Here is an 18906-nt window from a genome sequence, read left to right as displayed (position 1 = left end):
AAATACATTCAAGGACAGCTTCAAATTGTCAGAAAAAATGCTGCACAGCTGCTTTTTTGTTAATATTGCCACAGATATTAACAATGCTCTAAGAAACATTTTAAAAGAAAAATAATAAAATGCGTAAATAAGCTTAACATTTTAAAATTCACACCGAGAAGCAAATCCATATGTGTATGAAACAAAAATCACTCAAATGGGTGTAAGAAACAAAAATGTGATCTAAAGTATGTACAGTTTAAAATAATATAAAATAAAACTGACGGAAAAAAAAAACAATATAAAGTACAAAAATAGTTTTTGTAATAGCACTGTACAGAAATGTCAATGGAAACAATCTTACATAACCATTTCCATTTTTTACTTTTTAAACAAAAGCAATGCCCAAGAGTCGAATCACGATCTCGATTCCATTTCGATTTATCGTGCAGCCCTACTTTATATTCTCTTTTTCTCTTTGAACGAGAGAGGTGGACCTGTTTGTGATTGCACCAGGCAATTTTTCCAAAGCAAAAAAAAAAAAAAGGAACAATAACTATGAATAAATTCTCTTTTTCTGAAGAAATAGCACTTTTGTCAGTTCCTTTTCTTTATGTCTAAAGGTGTGGCCAAGGTGTTTAATTGTGAGGTTTTTCAACAGATAGCCTACAGTACAGACTGTGTATTTTTTGTTTTAGTTTTTCATACCAATGGTAATATAATGGCCTATAGGCCCACTATGAAAAAACTGGTGTTACTCAATATTAAACATAATTTTCCTATCCCAGTTTAATATGTAGGGACAACTTTAAATAAGCCATTCGTACACTGTTTTGTACACTGTATGTTTATTTGAGCATGTTGACACAGTATCATTGGCTCAACCAATGGCATGTGTTCTGGGCACAGCTATCTCTTTGATTAACCAATGGCAGACAGGAAAACCTGTTCAAAAACAGTCAATAGTCTTACCAAAATTGGACCAGATGATCATTAAACTGAGTTGCACAGAAATTACTGAACATTTTTTGGCCTCCATTCAATATAATAATGACATTAAAGCAATAGTTCACCCAAAAATGAAAATTCTGTCATTTGTTACTCACCCTCATGTTGTTTCACACTCGTAAGACATATTCGAAACACAAATTAAGATATTTTTTGATGAAATCCGAGAGCTTTCTGACCCTGCATAGACAGCAACGCAACTACCATGTTCAAGGCCCAGAAAGGTAGTAAGGACATCGTTAAAATAGTCCATGTGGTATCAGTGGTTCAGCCTTAATTTTATGAAGCTACGAGGATACTTTTTGTGTGCAAAAAGAACAAAAATAACAACTTCAGCAATTCAACAATTTCTTCTTTTCTATGTCAATTTTCGACAGGCGTTTACAAGAGTACCACAATGCATTTGTGTGGTGCTGCTGACTTAGGCTCTGTTTAGTACGTTTTCGTTTTAAATAAGTTTTCGGCGTTTTAAAATGAAAACGATCCTCATCTACACTGTCGTTTTCACTGCTTTTCAGAAACGATCTCCGTCTACACTACACAACCGAAAACGCATGTCACATGACCATTCATGCAGGTACAACCATAGATAGTATGGTTAATATAATTATATGATAATATAACCATAGTCTGCTTGCTTGGAGTGGTCGAATGGGGAATCTACCTATACATATCTATGGGTACAACAATGAGCATGATGTTATCCTTTACACGGTCGTATACGCAGGATACGCAGAGAGAATGTGGGCAGCCACGCCATCATTTTCAAAAGTCTCCGTTTTGCTCCGTTTACACTGAAACGGGGTCTGCAGCATTTTCAAAAGTCTCTGTTTTCGAGGGTTGAAAATGCCGGAGTAGTGTAAACGACAGACGTAACTGTAGCAAAAGTTATGCGTTTTAAAATGAAAACAAACTAGTGTAAGCATAGCCTTAGAAGCTGTCAGAATTTTCATTTTTGGGTGAACTATCCTTTTAAAGGTGCTGTATGTAGGATTGACACCGAGTGGTTGAACTAGGTATTGCAGTCCAAATTCAAAATATTGGAGGGTTTTTTTCACCCGGCCCCTCCTCCTCAGACTTGACGCACACGCAGGTTGCCAGATTGACGACACCAACAGGAACGAGCGCACTTGATGATGAATGAAATGAAATACGCTGTGTTTTCTGCCAACTGGCAACCCGGGGTCCCGAAATACAATTGGGTAAACTGGCAGTGGGCGGGTTTCACAAACCAAAACAGAGACCGACATTCTGGCCCGGAACGCACATTTTCAAAGGAGAATAACTGACCGTAGCATTGTTTTTCAGATAAACAAGTATGTTAACCTAGCATGTTTCTTAAATATCTGCAAACATATTATGGTATGATTTAGTAGAGTCAACAACTTACAGCACCTTTAAGATTAAGTTAACAATGTTGACCCAAAATTGGATTAGAGACCGTATCTTGGCAGTACTTCAATCTCTTGAAACAAAACTTTTGTACCCTTCATCGTTGCCATGATCTGAAGGCAAATACCAAATTTGGTTACAGCGCCACCTACAGGTCAAGAGATCTGAAAAATGGCTATTTCCGATTACGCGAACACATGCCATTAACTCAGGTAATGGCATGTGTTCTGGGTGGGGCTATCGTTTTGATTGAAAGACGGGAAAACCTGTTTGAAAACAGTCATTATTTTTATGATTCTGTTTGGTAACTCCAGTGCTGCAGAAATTACACAATTCCTCTTTAAGCTAAGATCACAATTATGTGGTATTCTTGAATAAAGCCCCCTTAAACACTAACCTGTTTCCAAACCAAGAAAGGAATCAAAATTGTCATATTTGCTCAGCTAGCAAACTGAACAATATGTATTGTCACCACAATCACATGTGGGATGTTACAAAATCCATGTTGAAGGCACAAATGTCTTTATGACTCTTTAATAATGTTTCATATTATCATGAGAGTTGCATAAAAAAGTATTATCCTTTAGACAAGCAGAGACAGCACAGCAGTTCAATACCACTTCTGCTGCAGGTTCATTGTTTGAGTATCCAGCACCTTTCACTGCGCAAAATGAGCACCGACGTCTCCAAATATTTAAAAATCTGAGTCAGCATCCAATAGCTCAGCCTCCATAAGATTGGTTCTGGAGTGTATTGGAACACCCCTCCTGCCATCGGCCCGTGGCACAACGGCAGTCCTGCCAGCATCCATCGCGGAAGCCTCCTGCCCAAGGTACCGGAAAACCCCATTAGGTTGCCATGATGACTGCTGGAAGCCACCCAAATCATCTTGCATGCTATCTCGTAGAGACAGGGGATTGACAAGGGGGAGGCTGGAGGGTTTATTGCGCAAGTATCCCAACCCACCATACCTCTCCTGATAAGGAAGAGGACACGAAGGCCTGAATTCTGGGAAGGCTCCAGGTAGCATATCCTGTTCCTCCTGCTGCTGTCGCTGCTGCTCCCAAAGGTTAGCCACCAGACTCCGGTGACCTGGAAGTTTTGGGAGACGGGGGACTGAGCTGGGGCCAAATTCCTTCCGGTGGTAGGCAGGATTCCCTTCGTCCACTGCAGGACCCGTCGGCCGTATTTCCTTCCTTTTCTTCTTCTTTCTTTTCATCATTTCAGGAGAAATTTCTGCTTCAACCATCCAACGTTTGTTCCTTTCCTCTGGAGGCGGAACTGTAGGGAAAAATGCATTTATTTATTATAGTAAATTATTTATTATTATTAATATTGTTGTTGTTAAATTATACAAAACAGCTACTACTGGTAATTGGTTACAGTTAACTATTGATTATATATTAATGAATTGTTATTTAAGAACTAGAGCACAAACCAGGTGTTCCAGTGGGCGTCACTGATATATCCTGTGGTAAAATTGCCCCTCTTCTAGCCACCATCTTGGTCACATGTTGGGCCCATGCAGAAGACATTTCCATTGATGGCTCATTCAGGTCAAAGTTGATACCTGCTGTACAAATGGTTAAAAAATGGAATGTTGTTTATTTGTGTCTAAAATTAGGAGCAAAACACTTTTACATTTTTGGCTGATTGACTAGCTTTGAGGTCATCTATGTGCTAGTGTACTTCTAAAATTTGAGAAAATGATCTTTAGAATATAGGAGGAGGTGCTTACCCACAGGTCCCTCATGAGAAACGGTGTGCATGCTGAAGGACAGCTCTTTTTCTGGATCCTTCTGCAGTTCTTTTCGCTTTGAGAATGCCTTGGCAATCATTTTACTCTTCTTAATGCGTTTCGGCTCATCATCACTTCGGCCAATGATTCTTGGATGGGGAGAAAATGGTTCACATTAGAATTTTATTTATTTATTAAAACACACAAAATATTACATAATCTCAATAAAAATGTATATTAAATGTGTATTATGTATTACATAAAATTTTTATAAAATGTTATTTTTTTTAATTAATGGAAAAAAAAACAAAAAACATATTTGTCTCTGTATGTTTGTTACCTACCTGAACCAGGTGCGTTTCCAGATAAGGATGGTGGCTTTCGTCCAAACCCATGTGCTCATTGCGATGCCTGTGCCGAACATTGAGAAGAGGTTGATCTTCTCCACAAGCAGACTAGGCCTGTTTTTGATGGCACACTCTGGGATCGGCTTGTTGGTCTGGTGAGCTATGGTGACATTCGCCTCACATCTGTATTCAAAACCAGATTTGATACATGACAGCACTTGTACCCCTCTACATTATCACAACCATAAAACAATATATGGTAGATAAGGTAACACATGTTATAGACATGTGTCTATAAAATGCTATTTTGTCAAGAAATGCTAGATGATAGGAAAAAAGACTCACAGTACATATTCCCTGAAGCTTTTTTCCCACTCAGCTTGGTTGAAAAAGTCATAGAAATGGCAGCCAAAAGTGATGAAAACAAAACCAAAGGCCAAGAATCCAAATATGCCTGAGAAATGGAAAAAAAATGGAATTTGCTCATTCTTGTCAATTGTCAATCAAGTCAATGATTCGCAGAATTTACATCAAGAGTGAATAATCTCTAAAGATATTATTTGCAAATAAATTATATATAGTGGATAATTTATACGTACAATGCATTGTTTGTGGAGAATATTTACTCTATTCACTCAACTCACATATGCACACACACTTGTGTCACATTGTTTGTCGAGAATGTTATTATATTAAAAGTATTTCAATTAAATATATGTTATAATAAAATAGCATGATATTATTACAACAGCTGCAGTACAAGTACTTACTGTACACCTTTATTACTGACATTTGTACTGTCACATTTATATAATTGGGGTGGTTATCATTTTGTTCTTAATGAAAGCTGTTCATGCTGCATAACATATATAGATAGGAATCTGAAACTCACCAAGCCTCAGCATGGTTTCATTGATTTTACTAGCAGCTTTTTCACTGAGCAGCCCCGGATGGTTACTTTTAATGGAAAACAATGTCATAACCCCTAGAAAACAACAGTCTTGTATCAGTCCACACTGATGAAACCATGTCTTTATGCCATGTGCAACTGTCAAACAAATTGAAAATATCTCACCTCGTATTAGGAAATAGCCGCCAACAACAAGGACCACCCCGATAGGAGCCAGAACAAACCCTGCTCGGTATCTGTAGTTCTTATAGCCAACAAAGCAAATGCCGCTAACCGAATCTCCATCCACCTGTGGAATATTTCATAGTGTCAAAATAAACCACTGTGAATATGCTGATATTAACCGTACAAAAAAAAAAGCCTCACCTCTGCAATGGCCAATATAGCAACTGTCAGAATGAAAGGAATAGACCATGTGACCAGGTGAAAATAGGATGTTTTTCCAGACAGAGGCTGATGGGTGGTGCCCAGGGCTTTGAACGATGTGTGCCAGGCATAAGTGAGCATAACAAACCAAATGACTCCAGACATTAGCGAATAATACACAATGACGAAGATAATCACGCACGACAGCGTCTCGGTGGATCTAGAGAAAAATAAGGCATGGAAAATGGGCATTATTCATACTAACACATTTGAAATATTCATCTGGTAAGTCATAATTATATTATTATTATTGTTCAGTCCAGTTACTTTTCTTGGCTATCAAATGTTCCTGACAGTCAATATTTGTAATATGCAGCATAACTCTAATTTAATGTAATCCAATCTGTGGATTTTCCACTGGCTTCATACTTACGATGGCTCTCCAAGCCGCATAGTGTCGTCGCTTTTGCACACAATCTCCTTGCGGGCTCCATCCATGAACTGAGCAAGCCATCCAATACTTCCGATAAAGAAACATGCGTTGACGTAAAAGAGGATCACAGCGGGGTAACGGTTGGAATTCTTCCAGTCGGCGAGAAATGTGGCCTGTGGGAAATTGTAAGCAGGAATAACATCCAAAATTAAAGACTGCAGCCCAAACTTGAACTACTTTCTGTCAGAAATACTGCACACCAGGAAGTCAGCCAGCCTGAGACTGAAAACCCGTCTTCACCGGTTAACCTACCAGCGTAAAGAAGGTACATAGGAGAGTGATGGAGCCGAAGATGGCAATGTAGTTATGCATGTCTGAGTGCTCGTCTTCCGTGAACAGGGGATTGTTGCACTGGATCCCACAACCTTCCACATCCTTGTACCAACTTGCCGGGATGTCGGTTTTGACCAGGGGAGCCTCACACTGTCCTGAAGTGTTGAATTTGATCTTCTGGACCTCATTCTGAAAGTCCAAATTTGGTCACATCGTGTGCAATCCAGACCAAACTTTTTGGGCGTATGCAAATGGGTGACTTACCTGGCAACCCTTAGGGAACTGCTCCTTGTTTTCACACTTGAGGAAGTTGGGCCAGCCCCTCTCCCGCTCCACAATACTGCAAGGTTTGCGTGTAGCTTGGCACAGGTGCTGGCTGGGCAGCTCGACCTTTCCATTTTCACATTTTGGCATGTAAACGGCACACAGCATCGGTTGAATGACGGCCCAGCAGCGAGGAGCATTTCTCAACCCTGAACACAAGAGATTGGGAGATTGTCTGAGAAAACATCTGACAGTTTGTCAAAATAATATTTATAGAGTTAAATGAGGATATTTATAAAGTTATCTGCATCTAGTGGATATTTAAAGCCTTGGTAAAGTAGTTTTCTTTTTCGTGCTTATAGGAAATGGCCCATGGGCAATGGACTTTCAGGAACAATACAGGAAAATTTGGGAATAAGGTGTGAATGTGAGAGGAAGGAGGTGAATTGCTCATTATGGGGCTGTTGTGAAAATTAAGAACATGATGGCATTAATAACTGATGCAAAAGTCATTTAAAACTGTATCTTGTCATATAATTTATTGTAATTAACTTTGTTTAATATGAATGGCAAAATCATAAAGGCACATTTAAAAAAAAATTTTTTTTTAATGTTCTGCAAAACATATCTTTTACTCCAACCAATTTGCATGTGAATTGCGTTGGAAACATAATGTGTTCAGCAATATTCAACAATACAAAACTGACATACAATAAAAAAATGTTAAATATTAAATTGATTTTATTCAGACTTACAGTTACTAAATTATTTAATTGTCCCTAAAGGGGAACATAGGAATAAAAAAATGCATTTCTATGTATTACATAATAAAACAGTAACTTACCAGACCACATGGCCAATTTCTCCAAGGCTTCCTCTTGAGTTTCTGAGTCTTCAGCCAGAATCAGAGACGTGTGCGTGTACGGCAAAGGTGAGCCAAGGCACGTATTGTATTTTAATACTTCACAAGTTGTGGATTTCTTACAAAAGTCGTTGAATATCGTGTCATTTGGATGCAAGATGACCGCCTGAGCGATTATAGAGGTTGCTGCCCAGATCCAAAGCATCCAAAAGCTTTCAACAATGGAGCAGAGGCGCTTGGAGGACATCTTGGAGACCCAACAATGTAGCGATGTTTCATCAAATGTTTCCAAATAAACGGTCGGTCTCCACTCGCGCGCGAAGCGCTTCAAACCAAGTCAAAGTGTGGATATTTCCTAGATTCCCGATTCGACATTTTCCCCTTTAAAAGAAGTGTCTTTTTGTCCGATTCCAAAGTTTTTTATGCCTCCTTTCTCTCTCACATACTATTGAAAATCTCTTCATCGTACAAACGCGGTGCGTGAAATCTGTAAACAAAAGTTGCGTTTTAAATTCCAGCACGAAGTTTACCCCAGCTGCGTTTTTCGTTACTCTAAATTGTAAAGAAACCAAATAGCGTTCACCATCCCCCACTTTTGTGATGGAGGAAAAAATGTTGCCTTGAAAAGTCTGGGACTGGGACTGTAACTTGATCCTGGGGCTGCGCGCTCCGTCCCCAGCGAGCGCGCCCCCGCGTCCCCCAGTTTACAGCAAAGTGCGAGAAATGTTGTCAGAACTCATCTGCTCATCAGACAGAGACCTGAGATCCAGTGATCCCAAAATGTCTTACACTTTCACAGGAATCCGGTTTTTTCCTGACTCTGGTATGCACAAGGAGGGGGTGCACATACACACAAATAACAAAAACTTCTGTTCCCCTCCCATCCCCCTCATGCTGGGGTAAAGCAATCTATGCCAGCCTACAGAATATTTACATGCTTCACTCATACCTGCCCTCATGTCTGATCTTATCGTATTTACCCGCTGCATTCTGATATTTGCCTTTATTTATTTTATATAAGAATAATTTTCTCATAAAAAAAATAATGACTGACTATATATATATATATATATATAAACCTTTTTAATCTCATAAATTTGGCTTTTTGGCAATTTTTTTTCTTTCATTTTAGCTATTACTTAGTATCTCAATTTTTATTTCTTTATATATATATATATGTGTGTATGTGTGTGTATATATATATATATATATATATACAGTAGTCGACATTTGAAGTGGATCAAAAAAGTTCAGCAAAGTTGTCCTAAGATAAGAATGCATTTTGGTTTTAGGACAACTTTGATTAAAGGTTTTGATCAACTTCAAATGTTTCATTCAACATTCATTTTAGTTATTACTTAGTATCTCAAAAAAATATTTCTTTATCTGTTGCAACTTTGTATCTCATAATTTTGACTTTGTTATAAACATGACTTGTGGTCTCATAATTTCAATTTTTTATGTCATAATTATGACTTATGTGCTAATTATGATTTACCATTTGCCCCCCACCTTTTGTGGCAGAAATGGGCTTCCATAGTGATGGGAGAGGAACAGGATGTTGGCAATTCACTATATACACAAATGTAATGATGGTAAAAAAGCTCTACTGTCATGTAATGAAGAACACAATCTACTGGATACACAATACATACACAAAAAACAATCCACAGTAATACAAAAAATAGGCTACTTGAAACAATTCCACAGTGTCAATCTGAGTGAAACCTTGTGGTATGTTTTATGTTGGCGAGTACCTTGTCATTGTGATTCATGACTGCGTTTATCTCATTTAATCATTTCAAATCATTATTTTCATCTTATTCCCATGTGTACAATGCAAAGCTCCAATTTGTCTGTTTCCATGGAAACTAAAAGGAATTCTAAAGGGATGGGAATAAACTTTGTGTAGTTTGGTGTATCAGATTTAGACAGAAGCACTTGTTGGTGTCGATGCGGTTGGTAAGCTATGCTGCGTGTTCCCAACACAGGGCCTCCTTAAAAAGCCCATCTAACATGGCCGCTGTAGAATGAGTCAGAGGGAGGCACAGACCGGGGACCACACACAAACACACTCAAGCTCTAAATGGGAGAGCCTGGCCCAAAACCTCTACCTCCCTCACCTTCTCTCGCACACACACAGTCTATTGCTTTCCTATACATTGACATAAAATACCTCTGCGGTGTTCTCATATTTCAGTGTTTTTTTTCACACTGGCGTTTAAACAACATTAACAAACTGAAGGTGTCTGCCACACTGTTTGGATTTCCAAATGAGTTTTGAAAAAAGGCCTCATGAGTTACCGGCTCTAGGCTGTTCTCAGTACACTTCACTCTTGGTTTCACTGCACCTGGTATGCATTTCCTCCCATGTCTATGAATGTGTCTTTGTAACGTTTGTTAGACTTAAACTTACCACCAATAAAAAAAAACCCTGAGCATCCATGTGCAACTCAGTAATACTCAGTAGTCAGATTACAGCCTTGGAATATGTCCTGCAGGTGAATTATTTGAATGTAGAGGCTAATGAAATTGAGAAAAATTATGTTTGTATGCGTATTTATGTCTCCGTAACACCATAATAATAATACCTACAAAGTTTCCTTCTGTTCAAATATGTATGAAATGTGTTTTTAGTAATAATAATGTTATTAAAACAGAAAAACACTGTTTCCTTTTGTTAAAATATTAAAATGTATTAATTATAAAAGTATAGTTTTTTTGTTAAAATATAAGTATTCATTAATAATAATAATGAGAATGAGACGAATATTTATATTTTTAAAAAATATTTTATTTAAATTTTTTAATAAAAAGAGATAAATAAAACACCACATAAACAGTAACATCCATTATTGTGTGTATCCATAATGAACAGGATATTGTACAAACGGAAGGAGGACACTCACCACTGTCTGCGTATCAACAGCAAAGTAAACACTTGAATCTCTGGCCAACTCAAGCATGTTGTGTTTGTTCAGACTATAAGCAGGTTTTTTTATGGCCATATTTAGTCATTCCAGAAAGATCACAGCCAAATGGCATGGAGTGAGTTGATTAGTGAGCTATGTTATAATATAAGCAATGCTCTTTAAATGTTTTGTGCATTTTAAAAATATATCCTTTGAAATAATACTTAAATAATATGAAATAATATGGAAATTAAGAAGGACATATGACTGTTTAGACTTGTTATAAAGTGAATTTTTAAGCAAAATATAATGGTGAATAAAAATACTTTCATTTCTATTTAGATCTCAGATGTTCATAATATCTACCAACACAAGTTTTTTTTTTTAAATGTCCATACTGGAAATCAATAAATATCACTAGTTTACACACCATCCTTTGCTAGGATCACACACCTTAAAAACATTTTGTGTTCATAAAATATTACAAAATAGTTTTATTGACCTCTTGATCTTTAGTTTGTCTTACACTATTCCTATAAATATTCTGGTTTATAAAATATCATGCAATTGACCTTACATATGAAAACATGTCTTGGTTGCCTGTTCTTAAGCCCAGTTCTCCTTATTCAGAATCCAGTCCATGTCAGTCACTTCAGGCAGCTATGAGTTCCCAAGCTTTCTATAAAAACGCATTTAGTTTTTTCTCGACTGTTTCAGCTCCAGGGGTCTGAGCGATGTTGTTGGTTGTAATTCTGTAGTTTAATCTGATCCTGGATTTGATTAATAAGGATCTGAGAGAGGAGGATCCCAACCAACTGAAAAAGAGAAGAGATCAAGCTGTCAGTACAAACGAAATCCAAACATAGATGCTTAAAGTCAGTCAGTTTGCGATCGGACGACATCTAAGGTCACCCACAATGATATTTAGATTGTTTTAACATATCATTTTAAGCAGACTGATTGCTTATTCCATGTCAAGAGGTACCTGTGGGATGGCCAGGCCCAGTGCGATAGCCCCCAACAGAAACAGGTTACTGTGGATCCAGTTCACCACTTTATCAATGCAGCCATTGGTGTTAATGAAGGCACTAGCTGCAAGATATTCCAGCTGCTGCACCCCATGACCACACATGGTATTTATAACAGTCTGACAAAACAGAAAAAAAAGGCAAAGTGGTATTAGGGGAAGGGACATTTAATATGATTAAATGAAAAGTAGTTATTGTTACTAATTCTGGCATATTTACATGGTGTATATTTATACAACAATGTTCATGAATGTGCATGGTCCCTATTAAATAAACCAATAAATAAATAAAATAAAAATAAAATATATTAGTAAATACCAGCATTATTAATGGCATTTAATATATTTATAACATGATAATTAAATATTATAATATTGAACATATTTATTTAATGATTTAATTATATTTTAATACATTTCAAATATAATTTTGGACATATTTAAATATATGCGACCCTGGACCACAAAACCAGTTTTAAGTCGCTGGGGTATATTTGTAGCAATAGCCAACAATACATTGTATGTGTCAAAATTATCGATTTTTATTTTATGCCAAAAATCATTAGGATATTAAGTAACGATCATGTTCCATGAAGATATTTTGTAAATTTGCTACCGTAAATATATCAAAACTTAATTTTTGATTAGAAATATGCATTTCTAATGACTTCATCTGACAACTTTAAAGGCGATTTTCTCAATATTTAGATTTTTTTGCACCCTCAGATTCCAGATTTTCAAATAGTTGTATCTCGGCCAAATATTGTCCTATCCTAACAAACCATACATCAATGGAAAGCTTATTTTCAGCTTTCATGTGATGTATAAATCTCAATTTCATAAAATTGGCCCTTATGACTAGTTTTGTGGTCCAGGGTCGCATATTACATATATAATCATAAAAAAAACTGCAAACATCCTTTTTGGAGCCTTTTCTCACCTCCTCTTTGGAGAGCAGACAGCAGGAGAAGGGCACAGAACAACGCTCTCTGCTCGGGTTCTCTTTTGAACAATTGAAGTACATGTTCTGAGACCAATCCATGTAGGAGATTCCCCCACAGCAGTTAAACTGTTCATATCATAAAACAAAAACATCATTATCAACTTTTACCAACTATTATGATGTATTATACATTTATACACAACCCTGACCTGTTTTTGTCCATAGTCGATGAGGTTCTGAAGATCTATATCATCCCTGTAATGCTTGATGGCGTTGTCAACCATTTCTGTTACTTTTCCACGTGCCTGTAGAGGATAAATTGAATTGAAAACATTAGTATATATATTAGAATTGTCATCTAACGTTAGTGCTTGTTCATCTTTGGTCATTTGTTGTTGTTAGACACATTACACTGGTAAGTGACAGACAGTAGAGGGTGCAACGTGTCAACTAAAAATCCAGAATGTTTGTGACTGTGGGTTTTGTTACAGCATGCCCAGACTGTTTAAGCCTGTCTATACAAAGCATACACAAAGACAGGAGGATTTAACAGTGCACTAAAATACGATACTGTAATCTGAAGAATTAAAGGTAAATCAAACAAATTAAAGACGCAGTTTAGAATTAAATGAGCATCGGCTACTTGAGTAAATACAACCCAAGTTCACATTAACATATATCCAGGCTTGTGGCATTGGCATAAGCATACTAATGTCATTCATGATGACTTTTACCTTGTCTGAGAAGACAAAACCCAGAAGGATGTGAACATTTCAAGGACAAGTTAGTGTCTCCTGACAAACCAAACCAAACATAAGATAAATTGATAAAGATCACTTCATAAGTTTTGCCAACTGTAAAACTGGCAACTCTGATGCCGTCATCCCTGTTACTTAGCTTTACATCATTGTTGTATTTTTTGCATTTAAGTTGAGATGACACAATGCAATTTCTTAACACTTAAACCCATTGTTTGTGACCAAATGTTTTAAAAATTTAAAAACCAACCTTTTCAAAATGGATAAGACAGCTGTTTCACGGAATGACCCTTGCATGTCATGGGTTTATCTTGTCGTTTGTAATGTTTATACCAGTGCTTTGTCAACATTGGCCTACACCACTGGCATCAGTCACTTCCAGTACGTTTCATTTTACTATGGTCTTGTGATTTGCAGAGGACTGTGCTAAAAATGAACTGGATCCATGGATAGGTTGTTATTGCTCAAGCTGAACACTGTGTCCTCAGGACAGGTTGTGTGTTTTAGACACATTAAATCATAAAACCATGTAATGTAATTTTCATGCAACTTTTTTTTTGTTTCTCTGAATGGAGAATTAAATGAGCATCGGCTACTTGAGTAAATACAACCCAAGTTCACATTAACATATATCCAGGCTTGTGGCATTGGCATAAGCATACTAATGTCATTCATGATGACTTTTACCTTGTCTGAGAAGACAAAACCCAGAACACCAGCCACTAGCTGCAGCAGAAAGATGATAGTTAGGATGATGCAGAACTGCAAAGGAATTAGAGTTTGATATTAGGGTTTGTTTTATGTTTTAAAATTTCTATGTAAAATGTATCTTGTAGTTTTATCTCCACTAAGAACCAACTGTGTCCCTGACTAAAAATTACTGTGCTGTAATATGATCAAAACCATCTAAAATGTCTGAAAAGCAGACAAAGAAATGGTCCTGTCCTGATGTAACAATTCTGATCAGGCAGCTGGTTTTAGTACTGACCGTCTGCAGTAAGCATATGTTTTCCCTCAGAGAACCCACACAGCCGCAGAATGTGATGAAGAACATGAGAATGCCCACTATCATCAGTAACAGAGCAGGATCCACCGTCAGACAGGCCAGCGCTGCCTCTGTAGAGTAAAACAGACATATCAGATAGATGGACCGCTTTCATGGCACTATGGCGTTATCTATAACACTGTATATACACAATTTGATCTATAAAAGATTCACTGTATCTCGGTAACCCCTATATTAATGGACATTGTGGATTAAATTATTAATGCCTAACTTTCTACAGAAGCACTGGTTACTGAAAACTAGTACTTTTGCATAATGCTCCTTTACAACCACCAGGTGTCAGTATAAGTTACAGTTGACTGCCATTCTGAATCAGGCTTCCTGAAACTTTGTCAAGTGAATATCTTTGATGATATAGCTAAAACTTGAAGCAAGCTACAAAATCTTTGCTTTTATATTCATTAGATAAAGTTAGTCTATAATATAACATTTATAAGCTCCTTTCCCGTAGCTTACTTGCTGCTTTTACACTTTGTTGTGGAAAAACTGCTTATGTTAGCAGCATCACCATATAAAGTAGCTTCAACGTCTAGGAAGAAAGCTACATAAATACAGATATCTTAGGTTATAAACTCTGTTCTGCTGTCCAGTGGTCTTTCAAGTAAACACACTTACCATGTTTAACTATCCTGGAATAAACTCCAATAGATATCAGGATCAGTGCAATTACCTATAACACAGATAAACCGTGAGTGTATGTTTAAACAGATGTTGTACAGAAACAGGATGATTCTAATGTTGTTTCTCTTCAGGGTGTGGCAGGAACAAATCCTTATTCATTAGTTTTGCTAAATAAAAAAGGACTTAAGTGTGTAAATGGCTTGACTAAGTAAAGACTTATTGTCAAGTTTAAGTTCACTGTTTAGTGAGGGGCCTGTTGCACATCAAACTGTAGCTATTGTGAAAAAAACCTGATCAAGACCAAGAAATAAAAGAGCGGAGGATTTATGCAGTTTGTACGTACTTATATCAGCATTTGTGAAAGTTCATGAGAAGAAAGAGTACAGGAAACCATGATAACCACAAATTAATCATGGTTTTGCTACACCAGTAGTTTAACCATGGTATTTGTAGTAAAACTGTGGTTATACAAATGGTAATCAATACGCTAAAAAAACATGGTTACTACACTTTTACTACAATAACACCATGGTTAATTTTCGTAAGGGAAGGTTCGTTCACTTTCTGTTTCTCACACAACAAAAGGTCCCAGTTTGTCTGACACAATGTAGCCCCCTTTTACTGACACAGCTATCAGGTTACTACGAAACTCCATATCGTTTTTCTCTGAGAAATCAGTGTCTGTATTCTTAGAATGAGATCCCTTTAAAGCTAGAAAAGATCCTAGTTGTTACATGAAGGAGCTATTTATACATTTATTAAAACATTTAATAAATGTTTATTAACATTTAATAATGTTAAAAAAAAAAAAAAAAACTCATATTATAAGAGTAAGGAAACAATCTCTATGGTACGCCGATCTACGTTACAATTTGTACCACTAAAAGGAGCACAAATGTGCACAGATGAACACCGAAACAAGATGATTTGGACCTTTTTTTGTACAGTGCAGCAATTTCTCAGTATTATACTGCATTATAGTAAAAACCGAGTTGTTCTTGAGGCTTTGAGCATGAAATCTCCTTAGGTATTTGCATGTGCATTTTTTGCACCAGCAAGAATGCAATACACTCTAATATCTCAGTCAGCTGTCCATATAAATTGTTAGGAGCTTAATAGTAATTTTGATGCCTTTCTGCAAACAACTGAAGTATCAAAGCCTGTTTTAAATATTTTTGGTGTCTGATTCTCCCTCTGAAGAGGCGTTATTCATTAAGGTCTATTATTCAGTAAATGCTACAGGGCAACAAATAAAGGAAGCATGGGGCCCCCACTCATCCAAACACCCTGCATCGCTCTATCAGCATATGAATCAATGAGACCCGCTGCTTAGCAACAGCCACAAGTTTAAAAAAGTTTGGGAAAGTAAACTGGCACTATCAAGAACTTCACAAAAGAGGGTTTTGTTGATGAGATCTAACTCATTATTATTCTAGAAAGATCTTATTGCACAGCAGGCCCAATTTATTGCGAAAATGCAAAATGCAGGCAGTTCCCCGAGTGTTTCTCAGTTTATCAAGTCAAGATCAAACAGGTTAGGCTCCTGTACTGTGTGTCATGAACTGTTCTGTGTTTTTCGAGGTATTCTGAGAATCTAGTAGAGGTGCAGTAATACACATTGGTGTTGAGACATGCCCATGGGTGATGTTTTTAGTGTTTGTTCATACTAAACTCCATTAAAGCAGGTTGGCCTTTATGAATACAGGTCAAGCTGCTTTTAAATCTCTGTTAGACTAATTTGACCATTATTCAGTCTGGACGTCAACTAAGTACATTAATTCTGTTTGTCTAAATGCAAAGCTTGCTTCGTGGTTGTGCATTAAAAAGTAGGAGTTTGAAGAGTCATTTGGTAAAACATTAATCATTAAACCACTTCATGTGAGGAGGAGTTAAAAACAACTATGCAGTATTTAGTCTTTTTGTTCTTATATATAAAGAGTATATTTTGTGTGTGTGTGTGCATAATGTACTATAATATAGTGTACATATTTTTTTTAAAGTGTTAAAAAAATTGTCTAATATTTAATATAATATAATATAATATAATATGAGCAACACTTACCCAAAATATCATGTTGAAGAAGAAAAGTAAATATTTCACCCCTGGACTGACGAAAGTGAACTCCTCGTCGCATTTCGTTCTTGGCATGATCAAAGGTGTGTGATGTCTCTCACCTACAAACCTTCAGCGTTCACCTAACATTATCTATCTAGATCTTCATCCTGCAGAATCAAATCATTCGCTCGGCTATTTCTAAAACGTCTCGTCAAGTCTCATTATGATCATTAAACACCCTCGACTAAAATCACAAGAACGCATCGATCGCTTTGAATCTGGGCTTGTGTCTTAAAACTCGGAGAAAGCCGAACACCCATCGCATGAACGCTAGAAGCACCAGTGGGCGTTTCTTTTCCTCTTTTCCACTATGCGAGTCACCTGTGAGAGAGAGTCTTTTTTAAAGTTGCGACCGAGCAAAACATACTCTATAATATTCTGTAAAGATTATTTGTTCACTGTATATACTTAACGAACTAGTTATCCTCGTATTGAATTTATATGGAGGTGCTGACCCCTCCTGGAGACCCCTCACAACCCCACCTGTATTTAAAATGAAGGTTCTTTTTTGGAATTTGTGGTTCCATGAAGAACCTTTAACATCCATAAAACCTTTGCATTGCATAAAATTTTTATAGTGAAAAAAAGGTACAGATTATTAACATGCTATTCACACTAAGAACAAATGGTTCTTCTGGAGTTGAAATGGGACAGAACAAGGTTCATATCATGGCATCCTCTCTGTTCAATGATTGCACAATACTAATAAAAAAAAAAAAAAATCAGTATTGCAATGCCATATTTCTGTGCAATAAATTCAATGGGCTTGTACAGCTAACCTATAAATAGCATTTCAAAACTCCAGGATGTGCAGTCTTAGAGTGACTGGTGTCATTTGTCACGGAAGAGCTTCAGTGCACCACTGTTATGTTTTCTTGTTTTATGTGCCAGAGCAACGCTATAGCTGTAAAGACAGTAGTCTAGATGCTGATTTTGGGTTTTTAAACCTTGACGTTTTCTCTACAGGTAAGATCATTTGAATATTTCTACTTTTAAAAGTGTAACGTGATTCTGACTATTTGAAGCTCTAAGCCGAAGGCCGCAAGGGTGACTACATAGGACAGTGTAATCATCCTTATTATGATGACGATTATGATGATGATGGTATACAATTTAAAATAAATTTTAAAAGTTCATCCTAAATTAGCATGGAATGACTCAAAAAGACTTGTTTAGTCGTGACATAATTTCAGGATATGTTGTGATTGTGATAGGCTATATTTTGATTTAAGATATCAGAAATGAGATTTTACAAAAATTCTTTCATATTAATGCTTTTCTTTCTTCTTTTTCTTTATCTTTTTGATGAAACCTGGAATCTGTCCCAGTTTGCCCAAAGTCTATTAGGTAATTTAACTCGAAATTTAAAATCGTATAGTGTGAGGTACTGCTAAGCTGTTTGGAGCATTAAAAAAAATAAACAAATAAACACCTTAAAACTATCAAAAAAATCTTTGTAATTTGTGTGTATAATATATTTAACCAGCTTCAACCAGCTAAGACTGTCTAAATACACATAATAGCTTACCTTGGAATTATTTGTTGTTGCATAGTTGTTACACAAGATGGCGCGCTTACATTGCATTTACGACCTTGCATTGTTATATCAGAGAAAATTATTTATTTAGTATAAAATGCGCTTGTTCTGATCATAATTACTTATAAAACTATAATTACGCGTTTAACAATCTCTCTATAATCTACCGGATATCGTATGAACAGTATTTATCTCGTTTATCTGATACGGTTGAGTTAGTGAATAACTACATGTCCCATGATGCTGTTCTGGCGTAAGTAGTGACGCATGAGGTACGTCGCGCTTTTCTTATCA

The 18906-nt window shown here is 36.6% G+C and overlaps 2 protein-coding genes across 2 annotated transcripts; both read right to left on the bottom strand.

Annotated features, from left to right (window-relative positions):
• Positions 1–2356: 2356 nt before the first annotated feature.
• On the bottom strand, positions 2357–8303 carry LOC107725609 (smoothened homolog). Its single transcript, XM_016534933.1, has 12 exons — positions 7615–8303; positions 6771–6979; positions 6486–6695; positions 6174–6346; positions 5741–5960; positions 5540–5663; positions 5357–5449; positions 4810–4918; positions 4462–4647; positions 4118–4266; positions 3818–3952; positions 2357–3660 (listed from the first exon to the last, which is right to left on the bottom strand). Exons 1-12 carry the CDS (start codon positions 7877–7879, stop codon positions 3074–3076), a joined length of 2460 nt encoding a protein of 819 aa, XP_016390419.1. The 5' UTR covers positions 7880–8303; the 3' UTR covers positions 2357–3073.
• A 2153-nt stretch (positions 8304–10456) lies between these two features.
• On the bottom strand, positions 10457–17306 carry LOC107725621 (tetraspanin-33). The gene is made up of 8 exons (XM_016534950.1): positions 17022–17306; positions 14954–15008; positions 14261–14388; positions 13960–14034; positions 12724–12819; positions 12512–12640; positions 11530–11691; positions 10457–11359 (listed from the first exon to the last, which is right to left on the bottom strand). Exons 1-8 carry the CDS (start codon positions 17106–17108, stop codon positions 11258–11260), a joined length of 834 nt encoding a protein of 277 aa, XP_016390436.1. The 5' UTR covers positions 17109–17306; the 3' UTR covers positions 10457–11257.
• Between the last annotated feature and the right edge of the window lie 1600 nt (positions 17307–18906).

This window comes from Sinocyclocheilus rhinocerous, unplaced genomic scaffold (assembly GCF_001515625.1).
Source record: "Sinocyclocheilus rhinocerous isolate Xijiao unplaced genomic scaffold, SAMN03320098_v1.1 scaffold153, whole genome shotgun sequence".
Taxonomy (NCBI): domain Eukaryota; kingdom Metazoa; phylum Chordata; class Actinopteri; order Cypriniformes; family Cyprinidae; genus Sinocyclocheilus; species Sinocyclocheilus rhinocerous.
This window is presented reverse-complemented; position numbering and strand designations above follow the sequence as displayed.

Excerpts from the sequence above, each read along its gene's own strand:
- LOC107725609 (XM_016534933.1), bottom strand. The coding sequence starts at position 7,879 with ATGTCCTCCAAGCGCCTCTGCTCCATTGTTGAAAGCTTTTGGATGCTT. Across the intron at positions 5,450-5,539 it reads CGGCTATTTCCTAATACGAG|GGGTTATGACATTGTTTTCC; the intron begins GTGAGATATTTT and ends GTTGTTTTCTAG. Across the intron at positions 4,648-4,809 it reads AGCTTCAGGGAATATGTACT|ATGTGAGGCGAATGTCACCA; the intron begins GTGAGTCTTTTT and ends TTTTGAATACAG.
- LOC107725621 (XM_016534950.1), bottom strand. The coding sequence starts at position 17,108 with ATGCCAAGAACGAAATGCGACGAGGAGTTCACTTTCGTCAGTCCAGGG. Across the intron at positions 14,035-14,260 it reads ACATATGCTTACTGCAGACG|TTCTGCATCATCCTAACTAT; the intron begins GTCAGTACTAAA and ends ATTCCTTTGCAG. Across the intron at positions 11,360-11,529 it reads TGGGCCTGGCCATCCCACAG|TTGGTTGGGATCCTCCTCTC; the intron begins GTACCTCTTGAC and ends TCTCTTTTTCAG.